The sequence below is a fragment of the Protomyctophum parallelum genome, assembly GCF_964188405.1.
Source record: "Protomyctophum parallelum genome assembly, chromosome: 23".
NCBI lineage: Eukaryota > Metazoa > Chordata > Actinopteri > Myctophiformes > Myctophidae > Protomyctophum > Protomyctophum parallelum.
This window is the reverse complement of record NC_139715.1, coordinates 21,234,024-21,254,587: the sequence shown is the minus strand read 5'-3', so window position 1 is coordinate 21,254,587 and position 20,564 is coordinate 21,234,024. Positions and strand designations below refer to the sequence as shown.

At 42.8% G+C, this 20,564-nt stretch overlaps 1 protein-coding gene across 1 annotated transcript; it reads left to right on the top strand.

The window, feature by feature from the left end:
- Positions 1–350: 350 nt before the first annotated feature.
- On the top strand, positions 351–19,894 carry LOC310853951 (uncharacterized protein; the record flags this gene model as incomplete). The annotated part of the gene is made up of 11 exons (XM_083758425.1): positions 351–533; positions 3,898–4,043; positions 4,159–4,240; positions 4,832–4,967; positions 5,783–5,985; positions 11,076–11,212; positions 14,442–14,583; positions 15,578–15,859; positions 16,293–18,038; positions 19,452–19,625; positions 19,883–19,894. The coding sequence occupies 11 exons, from the start codon at positions 351–353 to the stop codon at positions 19,892–19,894; spliced, it is 3,243 nt and encodes a 1,080-aa protein (XP_083614551.1).
- Positions 19,895–20,564: the final 670 nt, after the last annotated feature.

Here is a 20,564-nt window from a genome sequence, read left to right as displayed (position 1 = left end):
AGATTAGACTGACCCCTACTGGCTGTAGCAAAACAGTGACATGCTAAAAATCACTGAAAAGCATATTACCGGAGAAGATAGGCAGCTACTTGTATTTAATCAACATGTTTCGGCTGATGGAGCCCTGATGAAGACAGCTATAGGTCGAAACATATTGGTTTAATTATAATTTAATCAGTGGTTAAACTTCTGAGGACCACCTGGAACGCCCCCAGCGACCCTATGGGGGTCCTCGGACCCGCACTTTGAGCGCCACTGTTTCACCCGTCCAATCATAATCTCCCGACACAGACAGCACCTTACGCATGCCGTTCACGTCACGTTGTAGTCCTCGGTTGTTGTGTTCCACCATGGCAGCAGCGGCACTGAGCAGCGCAAGCTACGCGCGAGGCTACAGAAGCAGTATGGCGGAGGAGGGCAGTGCACTCGACTTAGAGGGCTTCGAGAAACAATTACAGAGTTTGTTTAAAAATGGTTGCTCGAGTCACGCGCTGCAGGTGGACAGCAAAACCTTCTGTGCTGAATTCCGCAAGGTAAGACAGCTGGGGAGGCACGGCTTTTTTTAACGAATTAAAACACAAAAAAAACACTGACTAGCAGCAAGTCTTCTCTCCGATCCCCTCCCCCAGAAATAAGCTAACGCTCTTTAGCGTCAATGTTTTTTACTTTTTCGGCCCCACCACGTCGCGCGAACGTGTATGTTCATTACACAAAAAACAGACGTTTCAACTTTTTCCGTTGATATCACGTCATGTTTTATTGTCAGCTCGGCGTGCGTCATTTTTGTCGAGCTACGCTCGTCGCGTGACGAAGTCCGGACATAACATTAGCCGTCAGGTTTAGCTAATCCACTGATAACAAGACATGCGTGTGGTGTTTTGTCACAACAACAGCAGCATGGGTTGCGTCACTGAACTGACTGTCAATAATTTGTCATGTTAATCAATTAGTCAACTAACCACTATGCTAACTGTTCAGCTAGCCCAACATTAGCCTGTTTAGCTTAGCATTTGTACAACAAACAACAAGACAGTTTCTGGGCAACAACCACAGATATTACATGTATGATATACATGTGAATTCAATAAGCATGTAGTGGATTAAATGTTGACTCATATTTGACATTGATAATGATAACCAGTGTCGCCCTCTGAATTCTGTGTGAACTAGTAGTTACGCTAGTTACTGTTAAGCTAGCAACAACACGACTATGCGTGCATAATGTCATCGAAGTTTTCAGATACTAATTGAATTGGGGTATTTGGTGACAGCGTTGTCGTTCAGAGAAGTTGTCGGCACCAACCGCCCCATCCGTAACAGAATGTTGCAATAAGGTTGTCATGTTACATTGTTATTCAACAGCTAGCAAATTATCCCATTCCAATTACTTGCATGCATGTTGCTCACTTGTTAAAACGATTGGTAATGCGCTTAACTATTGAATTTGACTTAATGTTTTGACCAAAAATATATATGAGGGAACTCTAAGATGACATGCTAATCAATGTAACGCATCTTATTTTATTTTAAGTACATTGGCATATTGCTGGGATCTTGCCCCCTTCTTCCCAATTTAGACATGCCAAGTAATTTCTGTGTTGTCACTGGATGTAGAGGAGTCTTTAGTTCACCCTACTCTCCCTGTTGCTGACAGGTGCCTCCCACACAATGACGATTATCACCCTCCCTGTGTTTGTGTAGATGCTTGACCAAGCAGCATGCACCACCGTGGATTCGAACCCACAACTTCTGCAGTGATGGGCACTGGGCAGGCACTTTAGCACTGCACCACCAGAGCGCCTATTGCTGGGACTTTGAAATCTGTTCAGATTTTACCCATCAAACTTGTGACCTTCTGATTACTATAGCCCCATTTCCCCCAATATTCAGAGAAGTTTTGGGCTCTATGGAGGATGGTTGAGAATGGTTTCATATGTACAATTTTGCCTATGGTTTGGCCCAGCATGGTCTAAGGGGGCCGTCCATGATGTAACCCCGTTTTCTGCCCCACGAAGGGTAGCCTCGTGAGGGTAGCTTGAGATTGGGAGAGACAAGCTGTCAGTGGAGTAGGGACCGCTCCACTGTGCTCATTGTAGGGGGGATGAGGATTTACTATTCTGTGCCTATCTGGTCGCAACTTGGACAGGGCTGAGTCAGGCAGTCAGCTCAAGCGAACTTGAGCCACGAGAGACACCACTGAGCGAGCTAAAACGAGCGAGTTGCTGTGTCAAACGTTCGTTGTGTGTTTGTTGTCCCTTCGTTGTGGTTTAAAACTATAGGGGTGAAAGTCCCTCTCTTCTGGGGCAGAAAACTGTGTCGCGTCCATGATGGACTATGGCTACCTCATTGGGAAAATGGCTGGATTGGCTGCAAAACACAACACAAATGTGGTTGTTTTGGTAAAGCCCACTTGCACTTTGGACATGACTTGTGAGTTGTGACACTGTTAAAGCTAACAGACACCTTGGTAGAGGTATAGACCGATTCAGAAACGGGTCTCGGGCAACGTATTTCCTGTAGGCGGAGACGACATATCTGCGGTGTAAACAGTCGGCTCTTCTACTACATTGAATTGGAAAGTGACTGATGTTAGTCTGCTCAAACGTTACTCTTTTACCTGCTTCATCGGGATGAACCTGTGTAGTTTATGGCTGCTCCAACAGTAGTGGCAGCATTCAACGTTTGGAGAGAAACAGAATGTCAAAAAATACACTGCGGTGGCTGAGACCAGAGCCAAAAAGTAATGGCTTGAGATGAAGCAGTGAAAGGTCCGGAAAGATACATAACGTACATAACGTAAAGTACAGCAGCCTTGTACAGCAGCCGACTGCTGTTTACACCGCAGATATGTCGTCTCCACCTCCAGGGAATACGTTGCCTGTGACCATGAGACTCATTTCTGAATCGGTCTATAGGTTGGTAGTACCTTGGTATAGGTTGTGTAGTACTGGTCATTACTGTTTTCTATCTTACCAGCCCAGGTCTAGCTTGTCCCTTATTAGACAGTTATGGAGATTATAAGGAATACAATGGACTTTTCCCCTTGGTAGGATAGAAAAGTAGTTGAGGACCGGGTTTGGGAACCATTGCAGGAGACACAACTCTAAGGTTTCTGGATCCTTAAAGATCCAGAAACTAAAGAAACTGTCTGTACACTGAATTAAGCTCTATAATTTGTATTGCTGCAACAGTTTGACAACCAGTCTTAATCAGGCAAGGTGGGTTTGCCTGATGAAGACAGTTTGTCCTGTACCTGAATTGTCGGTTGTTGTACACACTATTATTCATTGTTGGCACTGGTATATCAGTGAATGGAGAACTTGGAGTACTACAAGTGTGCAATGTGCACACTGCACAGTGGGGAAACTTACCACACAAAATTAAATACCTCCCATACTGTCAATAGACACCTTACTACAGTATGCATTTTTGTGGCTATTGGTGAGAGTGACACCATGGATATAAATAGTGCTGCACGATTTCTTGCTCAAATGTAAGTAAACATTTTCCTCCACAAGAATTGAGAACACGATTCTCATTTTTTCATTAAAATATTTTTTTGTCATTAGTCTGTATTTGCTGAGCATTACTACATTCAAAATGTCGCACCTGAAGCCAACTACTGTGGCTTTAAACAGATACAACGTCAAAGTGCTCGAGTTAAACCTCTCTTAAAGTCTCTCTTGTAGCAAAATCATAAGAGTAACTGAGCCAACTAGTGCTGCACCATTCTTGCTCAAATTTACAAATGAGATCGCATAGGTGTCTGAATTTAGATCTTTTTTTTTTATTATTGATTAATTGTGCAGCACTAGGTAGAAATGCAAGCTGTTCCATAACTCTTAAGTATTCTTAACAATTAAATTGTGATGTCTCTCTCCCCCTCTCACTCTCTAGCTGGTGGAGGACTACACATGTCACTGGCAGACTCCACTGCCTCAACTCAGGATATTTGAGATTGCTCTTTGCTACTTTGTTCGAGGCTCTTTCTTCTTTCCAGTAGGCTGTGATGATGTAAACTACATGCTCAGCAGTCTGGCCTTGTAAGTAACCCTGATGGAGACCTTTGTTAGGACTGTTAAAAGGAAACAGAATGCACATTTCAAGAATTCATTTCTTGCCCAAAGATAAATTAATAGGATTTCTGTTCCCTCACAGGAGTGTGTTTGAGCTTTTGCTGTTTTTTGAAAAGAATGACTTCAATCAGGATCCACTGAAACACTTCACTGTTACATTCCAGGTGAGGCTTCAAACCATTTACTTTCTGTTTGTATTTCTGTGAAGGGATTTGACAGCAGCTGTCATTGTAGCAACTTTCCCTTTAAAATGCAGCACTGCATTATATATTATGTATTACAACATATGGTAATAATGGTATAAATCATATGTAGTGCACCCTCCCCTGGTTCCAGTGCCTATTGGGTGACGTCACCCAGATGTCATTCCACATAGAGCAGGGCTTTTCAAAGTGTGGGTCTGTTGGCCCATCACTGCGGGGTGCCGAGAGATGTGAGGGTGAAAGGGTCACCCAGTTGGGTTCTTCTAATCAATAGGAAATACGGTATATTGTAGTTGGGCTACTGTTGGTGCCTTTTGTATCTCGCTCTCACTCTCCTTTGCCCCTCTCCCTCTCACCTACAATTTGGCTAGAGCAGAAAGATCTTTCAAGCATGGGTGAAGATGAAACGGGATTTCTTTATTTATTATTGCCTGGTGTTGACTAAATGGTGAACTCAAACTTGCTGCATTTCAGTATTAGAAAACCCCTAATACAGTAAAAAATAATTGTGCATTATGATAGTCCATCCCTTTCTCCCCTGCTGTCTTTCAGGAATGTCATATGTCACTTGCGAGGCATCAGAATGTTCACTTGCTCGAGGTGAGCAATTGCTTACAAGATGGCGGGCCATGGGGGAACGTCACTCTGCAGTCCATCCTCACACCGTCCACATTACCTCAGACTGAAGGTTTGTAACGGTGAACACATATTCTATACCATCCACATTTGTTCCTCATTACTTGCGCAAGCAGAGCGCGCAAGTAATAGTTTTCGTCCAGGGCGATCTTTGATGCGTATGCGCCGTGCCAGCGTATCACGTAATGACTACTTGTGCTTGAAGTGGTGTCAGATTACATACATGTATACATAGGAAGGGGCATTACCTTTAATCCTCCCGACAGTAAAACATATCGCCATTACGTCACCATCGAAAACCAATTACACCCTGGCATTGGGTCCTTTAATCCACATCTTTATTACATCATCATTGAGAGCTAGTTTTACCAGTTATACCCTGACGTCATATGCTGCTACGATACATACGCATCAAACGGGGCATACGCAAAGTAACCACAGTATACCGCTAATCTTACAAATTACATATACATAGAGGTATTTCCTTTAATCCACCCGACACTGATCGACATATATGTCACCATCGAAAGCCGTCACTCATCTGTATTAATTACAACATTACGTAATTGATTGTTGTTAATTACGTAACGAAAGAATGAATTTGAAATGCTTAAATTGAAATACCTTCATGTTCTTCAACAGTTCTTCAACAGAAGAACATGAAGGTAATTCATGTTCTTCTTTTACGGAGAAGCTGAGATTTGACAGTTTGTAGCCGTCAACAGTACTTGCGCGCTCTGCTTGCTTGCGCACATTTATGGCCAACTTGTGTGCAACAACCAAGTAGGCACTCGACAGAGTGCAGTTCTAGTTTGCTCTATTATGGAACTAAATGGACATCTCTCCTCCTGTTCGACTCCTCCACAGTGGACCAATATATCAGCGCCCAGCTGCCAGTGTTGTTGGAGCTGCGGGTACGCTACCTGTTGACCTGTGAGAGGGTCAGCGAGGCTATGGCCCTGGCCAAGTGCTGCTCTCAGCATCCCACAGCAGGAGAACATCCCTTCTTCCTCCAGGTGTACCTCACCTGGCTTCACAAAACCTCCCAGAATGACCTTCTGAACAAAGAGGTGGGCTGAGTGACTGTTGTTAGAGATGATGTGTACAATGCACATGAGAGAGAACTGTATAATAATATTGACTGAAAGTACTAATTAGGGATGTGCCGATTAGACATTAATGGCCGATTTCCGATATTTACGATGTCGATATGATCTCATTCTGTATTGAAAAATTATAATAATTTTGTCCATTCTGTAACAGGGCATCTGCACTGCAGCCTGCAGATTTAGGCTAATCAGATTAAATACCTTTTATATTTAATATTGTGAGCTTGTAGATCTGTTCAAGCGGTTACTTTGGGCTTGTTTATCTGTAAAGACAGACCGATTAATCGGACCGATTCATTAATCGGTCTGATTGATTAATCGAACCGATGCCGATTAATCAAAAACAACTAACATCGGCCGATACCGATGTGTTTGCTGATTAATCTCCCATCACTAGTATAAATCTATCATTACTTGCGCAAGCAGAGCGCGCAAGTAATAATTTCGCCCGGTCTTCGTTCACCGTGACAGCCAACCCGCCATTTGATGTGTATGCAATAAAAACAGCAAATCTGAGATCGCATTTTCAGATGAGTGGTGGGAGCAGGCAACGGAGAGGGTTAATTCTTCCTCTTCCTGTGCTAGGCTTAGCCTCATTCAGTTTAAAGTTCTCCACAGAACTCATTACAGTAAAGCAAGGTTATCTCAAATATATCCGGGCTTGACAGATAGTTGCGATAGATGTTCACAATCACCATGGAATCTGTCCCACATGTTCTGGTCTTGCCCCAAATTGATACCATTCTGGAAATCTTTCTTTGACATAATTTCTGAAGTGCTGGAGACAACCATTTTGCCTTGCCCCCAAATTGCAATTTTTGGAATCCCGGAGGAGGATGTAGTTTTACCCAGAAATCAACTTAATGTTATTGCCTTCGCCTCATTAATCGCCCGCAGGAGGATACTTTTACAGTGGAAGGCTGAGTCCCCTCCCTCGGCTAAATCATGGTTGATTGATGTTATGTCCTTTCTGAAACTTGAAAAGATCAAATTCACAATTCGAGGGTCGTCTGACAAATTTTACAACCATTGGCAACCTTTAATATCGTATGTAAGCAGTTTAGAATCACTTTCACCTGACTGAAGACACGTTTTATTTTTATTTACCTGTTTGTATTATTGTTAATCTTACCCCCCATTGAAGTTGTTTATTAACCATAACCATGTGGTCCCTTTCTTTGTGTCTTAGTATCTTATCTACCTTTATACCTGTATATACTGTATGTTGTGTGTATTGCTTTGTACTCAAATTATTGTTGTTTTTATACCTGTGTTTGTATGTTTGTATGTCTGGCCTCGTGGGGAAAGATGGTAGGGAGGACTGGGAAAGGAGTTGTGGGAGAAAATGTAAAAAAACGAAGAGTCGTATTCTCTTTCTGTGAAAACTGCATACGTATGATCAAACTCTTTGAATAAAATTTACTTAAAAAAAACAAAAAAAAAACAGCATATCTGTGCCTGGTTTGCTGGGACCAGATCACATAAATGACCATATGTCTTACGTCATCATTTAGAGCTAGTCATACGTATACTATATACATAATCAGTAAAATAAAATAGCAAATTGTGCCTGATCTGCTGGGACCAGAGTACGTGGTGTGTATATGTATGACTAGCTCTCAATGATGACGTAAGAAATATGGTCATTTATGTAATCTGGTCCCAGCAAACCAGGCACAAATCTGCTGTTTTATTTGCATACGCATCAAATGGCGGGTTGGCTGTCACGGTTTTTGGCGCAAAGTAACCACAGTATACCGCTAATCAACTTACAACTACATACTCTATATAGTATATGTATATGTATGTCTTACGTCATCATTTAGAGCTAGTCATACGTATACATAATCAGTAAAATATAATTGCAAATTGTGCCTGATTTGCTGGACCAGAGTACATGGTGTGTATATGTATTATGTATGACTAGTTCTCAATGATGACGTAAGAAATATGGTCATTTATGTAATCTGGTCCCAGCAAACCAGGCACAAATCTGCTGTTTTATTTGCATACGCATCAAATGGCGGGTTGGCTATCACGGTTTTTGGCGCAAAGTAACCACAGTATACCGCTAATCAACTTACAACTACATACTCTATATAGTATATGTATATGTATGTCTTACGTCATCATTTAGAGCTAGTCATACGTATACATAATCAGTAAAATATAATTGCAAATTGTGCCTGATTTGCTGGACCAGAGTACATGGTGTGTATATGTATTATGTATGACTAGTTCTCAATGATGACGTAAGAAATATGGTCATTTATGTAATCTGGTCCCAGCAAACCAGGCACAAATCTGCTGTTTTATTTGCATACGCATCAAATGGCGGGTTGGCTATCACGGTTTTTGGCGCAAAGTAACCACAGTATACCGCTAATCAACTTACAACTACATACTCTATATAGTATATGTATACGTATGTCTTACGTCATCATTTAGAGCTAGTCATACGTATACCATATACATAATCAGTAAAATAAAATAGCAAATTGTGCCTGATCTGCTGGGACCAGAGTACGTGGTGTGTATATGTATGACTAGCTCTCAATGATGACGTAAGAAATATGGTCATTTATGTAATCTGGTCCCAGCAAACCAGGCACAAATCTGCTGTTTTATTTGCATACGCAATTTACGCATCAAATGGCGGGTTGGCTGTCACGGTTTTTGGCGCAAAGTAACCACAGTATACCGCTAATCAACTTACAACTACATACTCTATATAGTATATGTATATGTATACGTATGTCTTACGTCATCATTTAGAGCTAGTCATACGTATACCATATACATAATCAGTAAAATAAAATAGCAAATTGTGCCTGATCTGCTGGTACCAGAGTACGTGGTGTGTATATGTATGACTACCTCTCAATGATGACGTAAGAAATATGGTCATTTATGTAATCTGGTCCCAGCAAACCAGGCACAAATCTGCTGTTTTATTTGCATACGCATCAAATGGCGGGTTGGCTGTCACGGTTTTTGGCGCAAAGTAATCACAGTATACCGCTAATCAACTTACAACTACATACTCTATATAGTATATGTATATGTATGTCTTATGTCATCATTTAGAGCTAGTCATACGTATACTATATACATAATCAGTAAAATAAAATAGAAAATTGTGCCTGATTTGCTGGGACCAGAGTACATGGTGTGTACATGTATGACTAGCTCTCAATGATGACGTAAGAAATATGGTAATTTATGTAATCTGGTCCCAGCAAACCAGGCACAAATCCGCTGTTTTATTTGCATACGCATCAAGTGGCGGGTTGGCTGGCACGGTTTTTGGCGCAAAGTAACCACAGTATACCGCTATCAACTTAACTTAAGTATTATTACAGAAATTTAAGTTAGAGACACATATTACTCTGATCATGATTTAGTATTAATATCACTATAGTCCAAGATGAAATACATTTAAAACAATTGACAATTTACAATAAATAATAAAATAATTATACTGTATAACATATTTTAATTCAGTTTACTTTTTTTTCATCACATGTCAATGATTTATTTTTCTTTGAAAAACTAAAAAGGGATCTAAAATATTTCTAAATTGATAAAAGTGTATTTCTTATATAGATAGAAACTTGAACCATACTTAATAATACTAGGTGTTTACATGCATAAAGTAGATAGGTTAGCAAATAGTTACACCTAATAATTAGACATTTCAAACGTTCCTTCACAGAGATACTGAGATTCCACAGTTTACAGCGGTCGAAAATACTTGCACGCTCTGCTTGCGCACTAGTTGGCCATTTATGGCCTACTAGTGTGCAACAAGCAAGTATGCACTCGACAGAGTGCAGTTCTAGTTATTATTATTTTTAAATATGTATTTTTTGAGGGGTGCTAGCCCCTCCTATATACAGCTTTTTTGTCCTGAACTCTTGTCACATTTACCATTGACTATAATGAAAGGAGAATTTACATCATGTGTCTGAACAAATCGGCTTTTTGTGGAAACACAAACATTAAATGCCATTGATAATGAATGGAGAATTTACGTCATACAGTATGTGTCAAATCAGCATGTTGCTTCATGATGTTGTACGATGATTTATAAAAACAATTGGTAGTAATGGAAGTATTTTTGAGGGGTGCACCGTGCTAGCCCCTCTTATGCACAGCTTTGTGTTTGTACCACGGAATGCGATGATTGATGATGTATGACGATAAGAGTAGGGATGTGAACGACTCAGTTCTTGGCTAGTCGACGTGTCGTGGCTACGCAAGGCTAACTCTTCTTGTGCCCAGAGTCTTTAAAATAGTGAGCGTTTCTTTTCTTCTCACATGGGACACACTGTTGATGACAGACGCTGTCTTATCGTGTGAGCGCAGCATAGTTCTATAAGTTGAGCGGTTCTTTACTCCCTGCTTGCACATGCTCAATGCACATAGTTGATGGCCAAGATCAGGGATGTCAAACTCAAATACACAGAGGGGTAGCTGAAAGTTGACCACAAGTGATATACTTTCACTGCTGATCAATAGTGAAGAGAAGACGCATGCTTGCGCTTGCAGGCCCTTGTGACAATGCACTCGCAGTGCATTGTGGGACTTGTAGTATTATGGTGGTCCGTGCAATATACCAGAGGGCCAGTTCTAATACTAATTAAATATCATCCCGCGGGCCAAAGATAATTCATTCACGGGCCTGATTTGGCCCCCGGGCCTTGAGTTTGACATATATGTTGGGCCAAGATGATCGAGGGGAAAGGCTCAGTGAGCTGATGGCATTTCTCCAATCACCTCGGCCGTCAACTTTGCCCACACTATGTGCAAGCAGGAAGTAAACGGCTGCTCACTACTGGCCAATTACAGCAGGGCTTTCCTAGAACTGCGGTGGGATCCATAATAACGCCACGCAGACCATAGTTATAAATGAGACGAGATACAGACATGCACAGAGATACACACCCGTACAGTTCCCTTTACCTTTTGGAAAACATTTGATACTTTTTTAAATTACAATAATGTTTTTGAACAAGCCATTGTTGATGTTTCTCTGCCTTTTTTCACAGGTGGCTAATCTTAATGGCAAAGATGCTGTTCGCATCATCTGTAATATGGAGAACGAGGAAGAGGATGAATCGCTACTGGCCCTCACCAGAGCCTTCCTCTCCCAGCAGGTCCAAAGGGGAGACATGGACCACTTGTGGTAGGTTTTTACTGTCGATAGAAATCATGAAATTATACTAAAGGGACAGTCACACCTAACCTGACTCCGCCAGATGGTGGCGGTATTGATTCACAAGTTCACAACACAGCCACCGTCTTGGGCTTGCTCAGGGATCCCGGCCTTGGCGGGGCCAGACCAATCAGCGGCAGCTACGGGCGGGATCTTGCCGAGATGGTGTGACGCTATCGAGAAGCGCCTGTTGCAATTGTATTTCCTATCGCCTTGAAATTGGAAAATCGTCTTCTATTCTTGAGGCAAGCAAAGACATGACCTACACTTTTGTCGTTCGCGGGGGTTTACTTTCCTGCTGGCGCAGTTACTATACGTCATGTAGACACGTTAATATGATTGACAGACGGTCCCATCCAATCACATACCAAGTAGCTTGAAACAATGGACGGCCTTGTCAGCGGTTAGACTACCGAGATCCCAGATGGAAGTACGTTGTGAATCAAGCGTCTTCCATCTGACGGAGTCAGGTTAAGTCACACCAGCATGCATGACAGCAATATTTCACACTAAATTATATGTATTGAATGCCTGGCATCATCGCGATCAGTGGACTTCAGAATGACAATCCCTTTATTGTCATTCATTGTCTTATATATTAGGGATACCGATATCGATAACTTCATGCTTCTCAAGACCGATACTGATAACCGATAATGAAAATGACACGTACATTTAAAAAAATCACACCCGGGTGCTACTCCACCCCCCCACCCCCACCTCTCTCTCTCTCTCATTAGCAGGCAACAGTGCAGCTCTATCCCTCTTTCTGTTTCTGGCAAACAGCGCCCCTACTGGTACTCATTAATGTCACATGTGAACACATAGGTGAACACATAGGTGAACAACACATGGGTGAACAACACATGGGTGAACACGGACATTGCTGTTCATTGGAGTGGTTGCACCACTCAAAAAGACATACTAGTGATACCATACACTATATCATACCTATGACACGCTGGGTGCTTTGTCAGCAGATACAATCAGCAGATGAAATAAATTATCATTTAGCAGAACTGCAAGCATATGAAAATATATAAAATAAAGAATATATATTATTGCGTCGTCGTTACAGCTCGGCACCACTCGAGGCTGATTTGAAACCTTCTTTGTAGGTTTTACTCCAGTGTGTAGCTTTTGGTTCCTCCTCACGGAAGTGCAGAATCCTTCTGTGCCAGTCAGAATTTAAATAAAACAAAAGATATGCGTCAGGGTTTGCACTTTGCAGTCAGAACTATTTTCTGTAATTTAACCCATTTTGACCTGAGATCTTCGATTTTTCAAAAATAGCTATATTATAACATAATGCTAACACCAAAAGGAGTTCCCGCCCCAAAATGGGTTAATTGGGTGTAGTGCTTTCTTACAATCAAAAGGTGAGTTACTGCACCTCACACCATGGTGGTGTAAACTAGGGCATTCATAAAAAAATCGATTTATCGATTTATCGATAAACGAGTCACGAGTCGACTCGCAGCAGCGCGAGTCGAAAGTTGAGCTTTTTTTTTTTTTTTTTTCTCCCCTTTTTTCATTGCATTCAGAACGCGCCCTTAATTAAAAACCAAATGCAGCTGTGTAGGCTATGTGGCTCTCAGCGCGCGGTGTCCCACTATTGAGACTGGCTGAAGTCTGTTTGAACTGCGCTGTGTCAGAGAAGTAACAGATAGAAGCACGCAAACGTTACCCCCAAACGATATCCCCCTCACCTCCGTGCTGGAAATATAACGTCTGGGTTCCCGAGGCTACATGCATGCTGACGCAATGACTGTCTGTTTCTGGCTAAGCTTTACGCGCAGCGCACATGAACCTCTCCGTCTCCGGTCAGTGCGGGTTGTTGTTTATTTGCATGGCTCAGAAAATGAGTAACAAATGAGAACGTTATCGAGTTGTGGAGGAGGAGGAGGAGGAGGAGGAGAATAATAATGTCATATCTCTCGATGTGTTCTCGGTGCTGCTGCTGCGCTGTGTGCCAATACCACTACTTTACCTGGATAACATCATCTTTTCATTTTGACATGATTCACATGAAATAATAATCCTGTACCGGAACCGCGTGTAGCGTTTGGTTTCATTAATGCTATCGTCACAAAATAGCCTACAGCTGCTGCTGCTAAAGATACAAAGATTGGACATTTTTAAACGACGCAAAACGTAGAATTCCCCTCTTGCGTACCAGTGCCACGTGTCCCGCGGACCGGCACCGGTGTTTGGGAACCTCTGATATAGATGATACATGCACTGTGACTGTGTCATATTGGAGAGGCCACTGAATGCGCAGTGCTATGTTTGACATGCTCCGTATTTGAGCGCGCGGCAGCTCCACCCGCCCCTGTTAAATCCCGCCCCCCCCGCGCGTCCGCGTCCGCGTCCGCGTCCGCCCCGCCCCCCCCCCCCCCCCCCCCCCCCCCGCCGCCAGAAACGATAATTCGACTTATCGATAAATTACTGTCCGACAAGTCGACTGGGAAAAATCTCAAGTCGTTAATGCCCTAGTGTAAACTGTGTTTTGTTCACTAAAGTTTCTGGTCCCACAAGGATACATGATACTGTACATCTTTTTCTGACAATTTCTAGTGTCACCAGTAGAGTCACCACTAAAGGGCGGCAGTGGCTCAGGGGTAGAGCGGCCAATGAGAACCGCAAGCTTCCCAGTTCGATCCCGGGGTCCCCCAGAGTTAGTGTAGAAGTGTCCTTGAGCAAGACTCTGAACCCCTATTTGCTCCCGATGTGCAGGTTGGTGCCATGCATGGTTTCCACCGTCATCGGTGTATGAATGGGTGAATGTAATGCACAATCTATGTAAAGCGCTTTGGATAAAAAGCACTATATAAATGCACCATTTACCATTTAGGGGATTGTACGGTATAGACATTTTAAATGAGCATGTGCTTAGAACAGAGACGGAGGTTGTTCTTTAATAACATCACAAACCCCTTCAGATTCAAAAGCCTGGGAGCTAGGTTATCATATGCATATAGGCTAGGGCTTTAACCCACAATTGTTCTCAGCAGAGCAAACAACTGATCCAATTTCATTTCCATTTGTGCTTGGTTTGGCACAGATTGGTTTAAACCGTGCCCATTCCTAAAGCCATTCTGTGTCTGTGCCAACTGTCTTGCACAAGTCTAACGTAGTCTAATATTGCTGCATTTAGTGGAAATATTTACCATCTTATCTGTCTTAAATTGTCCCACAGTGACCTTGTCTTCATATGGAGCAAACTTCATATGCGGTTGAAAACCTCCAAACAAGTCTTACTTGAGGAGAGCCATGAGCTGATGCTGTCTGCCACCAATGTCAATTCAATCTTCCCATTCATCAGAGTCATTCTGGAAGAGGTGAGATATAAAAGTATTTTCAATATAAGAAGATACTTTATTGTGCAGTTAAACTTAATTATTTTTCTTTCCAGTCCAGAACAAATGACCTCATGACCCAATTTGTGTAAATGTCTGTGTGTGTATATATATATATATATATATCTGTTTAAATGTCTGCAAAATCAATTACATTAATTCAGTCAGTCAAATCAATAGATTTGCAATAATGGAGATAGAAGATTTATTAGATAAAACGTTATATTAGAATATTAAGCGTGGTATTATTCAGCTTCACATTATCTCCGGAGTAATTTGATGAACATATATCACTCAGATGTTTAGTATTCCATTTGGATTGACTGTAATTGCCTTTAAACATTTGCGCGAGGGGTTTCTATTGTCTAATCAACCTCACATTTTTATTGTACATTGAGGGGCCTCTAAACAACACTGTTTTCACTGAGATTAGGGGATGCTACAAATGTCTGTTTTTTGCAGGGACAAGATCTATTTACCACATTAGCTACACATAATCTTGGGAGTCGTATGAAAATCACAAACGGATATAGGCTTTAGTTTAGACATACTATTGGTCCGACTGTCATTTGACCGACAAGCTACCTCAAACCCTGACCACAAGCACGGGAGCAGTGAATGTTCGACCGCATGTACGACCGTTGTTTCCGCATGTTGGTCCCTTTTCTTACAAGAAAACACCACATATCATGAACATAACGTCCCACTCAACCCCAAATTGGAATTGCATGTTGAGGGGTTCTGTATAAAATGCAATTGCAGTACTAGAATACAAAATGCTAAACAAATGCATGTGAATTTGTGCAACCACAAAGTTAACAGATAGTTGATAAATATACGTACATTATGATGATGATCAGCTGCCAGAATACTGTACATTATTTTCATTTAGGTCATTAGGAGGCACTGTATTAAGAGCATAGATGCATATTTCAGAGCTCATAACACATAACAGTGTCATTTTGTCTATATTTAGTTGGGCAAAGATGGGTTCCAGTTTTGTGTGGAGCTGTGCACAAAGGCCCTGCAATCCTGTCTTCCTTGCGACGTCGTCACCAAGTCCCAGATCTACAACACCATCGCTGGACTTTTTCCCAATGACCTGGAGATGTGCAGAGCATGTGCTCTGTTGATCTTCTTCCTGGAGCCCACGGTGGAGGCTTACAAGATGGTGTTCCTCCTCTACACACAGCCTGACCAGGAGTACCATGCAGAGTTCAGTCCTGTCGGCAACCATGTTCGCTTTGAGACACTACAGGTAGTGAAATGGCTTAATTAATCATCACCAAATACAGTGCATGTTGTGGTTGATAAGTCATAAATAGAGGGTATGCACGTGACATCATCATCATACGGAAGTTCAAGTTATGCGGGAACTCCTACTGAGTGGCAAAAAACTACTTTCTGACCTTGACAGCCCATACATCAAACAGAAAAGTCCTATCTGATTGCATTAACCAACGTTAAACGACATTAAACCCACTTTATCACTCACTTTGCCACTTGATTTGCCACTCACTTTATGCATACCATCTATAATACAGTTTTTATTTCTACTCTGCAGTGTCATGTATTTTGTTTGTGTCAATGTCGCTGTTTTGTGTGAAATCTGATAATCCTTGTGCATTAGTCTGCTCTTGATTATAACTTTTTCATTTAACTAGTAAAAACGTTACTCTCTCTCTTTCTAGGTCCTGAAGAAGGGCTTGCACTTTGACCCTGAGCTCTGGAACCTTATGGCTCTGCGAACCAGATGTATAACTCTGATGAGTGAGAAGGTGGAGCGTGCTGCCCTAGAAGAGATAATGGAGGACAAGTGGGTCCCGGAGTACTGCACCAAATATCCCACCTTACATTTCAACTTCCAGCAAAGGACAAAAGTGGCAGACCAGGCAGGAGCGAAGAAGTGCCCGAATAAAGAGGACAAGAATCACATGACAACCAAACGGGTTAAGGCCAGCTCTGATAAAGCTGCACAGTCATCTGTTGATCATGCTGTAAAGAAGAAGGGGAAACCAGGCTCACGTGCTGGGAAGGAAACTTCAACCGAACCTGTCAGACGGTCCTTTTGGCAGCTAGACAAAACAGAAGAGAGTTCACAGGGGTATCACGGGCGTATCACGCGGCTCTCGGAGCAGAACAAGACCCCTAAACGGAAGATAAGGAAGCCGCGGTGGCTCATAGAGGACTCAGAAACGTTAGAGGATAATAGCACTTCTCGTAATAAAATTAGACATCAGAATAACACAACTCGTGGTCAAGTTAAAAAGAGCAACTGGAAAACACAACACCCAAATCAAAACCAACCTTCATCGGGGAAGAGGCCGGGATCTGGTCCAGTCAAGAACAACGCAAAACACAAAGCATCAGAAATCTCTCGATTAACAGCAAAGGAAAGCGATGAGTGCCATAAAAAACCTTCCATGGACTTTAACAAACCATCCGCCCCCCCAGAAGTGGTTCTTGAGCTCTCCCTACCAGACAATGAGGTGATGGGCTCTTTTCCTGATGAGACTTTCCATAGACAAAGAGGACACCCTCAAATGCTTCTGTATAAATCTACATTGAAGGTTCCTATCAAGTCACAGCCAGAGAAACCTGTGCATCGCAAAGAGGTAATCCTTAGATCGCGTGATGAAAGCACCTTTGTGCAGCATTTACATTGTTATGCCCGGCGTCCAAAGGGCAAAGGAGTTGTGTCAAATATCCAAGCCTCCGTCTCAACCATCACTCGTTCCTCTGTGCAGAGCAGTCCACCCAAAGTACCACCAATTGATCTTTGTGAGAAGCCTGTTGTGGAGATGAAAGTTACCATTGCCTCGCAATCTCCAGAAGCAACATCCAAGCTGACCCAGTCGCACATTGAGATAGTTTCTCAAACCCAGCCACCCACCGACAGTGATGATAAAGTCTCCACACCTCGTAAATCCTCACAGAAGCCATCTCTTGCCGAGATGAAAGTCACCATTGCCTCGCAGTCTCCAGAAGCAACATCCAAGCTGACCCAGTCGCACATTGAGATAGTTTCTCAAACCCAGCCACCCACCGACAGTGATGATAAAGTCTCCACACCTCGTAAATCCTCACAGAAGCCATCTCTTGCCGATATGAAAGTCACCATTGCCTCGCAGTCTCCAGAAGCAACATCCAAGCTGACCCAGTCGCACATTGAGATAGTTTCTCAAACCCAGCCACCCACCGACAGTGATGATAAAGTCTCCACACCTCGCAAATCCTCACAGAAGCCATCTCTTGCCGAGATGAAAGTCACCATTGCCTCGCAGTCTCCAGAAGCAGCATCCAAGCTGACCCAGTCGCACATTGAGATAGTTTCTCAAACCCAGCCACCCACCGACAAACCATCACAAACACCCAGTGATGATGAAGTCTCCAAAAACACACCTCGTAAATCCTCACAGAAGCCATCTCTTGCTGAGGTTAAGCAGAGTTTGGCAGCTCAGATCTCCAAACTTGCACCTTCAACAAAGAAACGTTCACCTTCAGCAAAGATCTCACCTTCAATAACCACAGTCTCTAAAGTCACAGTAGCAGATAGTGTCACTTCCCAGTCATGTGATCCTGTTGCAACGAAAGCCATTCCTACCGCTGTGGAATCGCTTGTTGACATAGATGGTGAGCATAAATCTGATTCACTCTTCCCCCTCTCTGAAAAGAAACTGCCTACCCCCAAGGAAGCGCTTATTGACAGATATGGTGAGCAGAAATCCGATTCGCTCTTCCCCCTCTCCGAAAAGGAATCGCCTACCCCCAAGGAATCGCTTATTGGCAGAGATACTGAGCAGAAATCCGATTCGCTCTTTCCCCTCGCTGAAAAGGGCGAAAACATTACAGCTCCAAGTATAACACATAATCCGAATGGGATTGCTACTAGTCCAGTGTCTGCTCCTAATAGTAGAGAGCAGCATGTTTCTTCTGATGCTGTGAATTTAGAAGAGCTGAATAATGAGAGTTTGGCAGCTCAGATCTCCAAACTTGCAACTTCAGCAAAGAAACGTTCACCTTCAGCAAAGATCTCACCTTCAATAACCACAGTCTCTAAAGTCACAGTAGCAGATAATGTCACTTCCCAGTCATGTGATCCTGTTGCAACGAAAGCCATTCCTACCGCTGTGGAATCGCTTGTTGACATAGATGGTGAGCACAAATCTGATTCACTCTTCCCCCTCTCTGAAAAGAAACTGCCTACCCCCAAGGAAGCGCTTATTGACAGATATGGTGAGCAGAAATCCGATTCGCTCTTCCCCCTCTCCGAAAAGGAATCGCCTACCCCCAAGGAATCGCTTATTGGCAGAGATACTGAGCAGAAATCCGATTCGCTCTTTCCCCTCGCTGAAAAGGGCATTACAGCTCCAAGTATAACACATAATCCGAATGGGATTGCTACTATTCCAGTGTCTGCTCCTAATAGTAGAGAGCAGCATGTTTCTTCTGATGCTGTGAATTTAGAAGAGCTGAATAATGAGAGCAGCTGTGTTTTAGGGTTTTCTGCCAATGGAGATGCAGCCGTAGACTCAAAAGACTTCATGAATTCCAGACATGATGTAACAAAAGACCCAACAGACACACATGCTATCCCCCATGTTCAGAATGAAACTGGCACTTTTGAGAACACATTAACTCCAGAAGAAACATCAAAGCCAGAGGTTTCTAACACCAATGAGCATGGCAACAAGGACATGTGTGCACTGACATTACGCACAGAAGCAGAGGGACTTAAAGAGCTAGCGAAAGACTACATTAACTCTGAAGAGGTTGCCTCACCGCTTGAAAACCCATCCAATTGTCCTTACAAAATACTGTCTACATCTAGTCCCTCTACTAACGAACAGGCTGCCCCTAGTACTGCCAAGCAGGAGGTCCGTCAAGATGAATTGGAAATGGAGGATACATCCGTGACAACTCCCGGCAGCAGTGAACCCATGGATGTCCCTCAGGAGTCAGAGGATCTCCCTCAGGAGTCAGAGGAGTCAAAGTTAGAGTATTGTTGCACCCTCTGCAACAAGGTATTGAAGGGTAAACATGGGATTGCACATGCAATGCTCCATTACCGCAAAGATGAGTGCATGTTTTGTGGAATGTTGTTCAAAGATGACATTTTGGCGATGATGCACCTATCTGAACATTTAGAGAAGTTAAAGAAACACAAAGATCAAGCAGGCGCTGAAGGCCAAGAGAACGAGTCTCCTGAGACCCAAGGAACCTGTAAAGTTAAGATGTCTGCCAAGGCTGAGACCTCAAGTATGTCTTCTGCACCTCGCAGAGGAAGACCTAGAAAGTCTATCATAAGCTCCAGGTGTTTGACCCCGCCTGAGTCAACTCCATCTGATCACAGGAAGTTACGGTCTAGAAGTAAGTCAACTGATGATCAATCTCCTCAAAAACGGGGCCAGAACATGTTCAACCAGTGGTCTGGAAAAACAGCGGTTCACAAAGTAAATGGGCATCTTATCACAGGCCAAGATGATGAGCATGAAGGAACTAAGTTGGATACTCTGAACACAAGAGGGAGGTGCACTAGTAAACAGCCAGATAATAACTATCATGCAGTGGGACCAAGGGATTTGTTACAAGAAAGAGGAGAGGAGGGATCTAGTACAACACCACTTAATGTAGGGAAAGAGCTCCAGGCTCCTTCACCTGTTAAAACGGAGGAAACTGAACCACTAGTTGTGCCAAATACAGAAATAAAAACTAATGGAGGAACTGTTCTGGAAAATACTGTTGAGGCACAGGACAGGGTTTGTTGCCCGGTAGAAGAATGCACATGGTATACTGTATCATCCAGATGCCGTGTTGCTCTCCTCTACCATGCTTTAGATCATCATTATGGAAACATCAAACCTTTAGAATTGGCTTTCCGTGTTGGGAAAAGCCAATGTCACAGTTGTGGGAGGGCAGTCCGGAGTTTCCTACATTACCAGCACCATGTTGAATGTCATAGA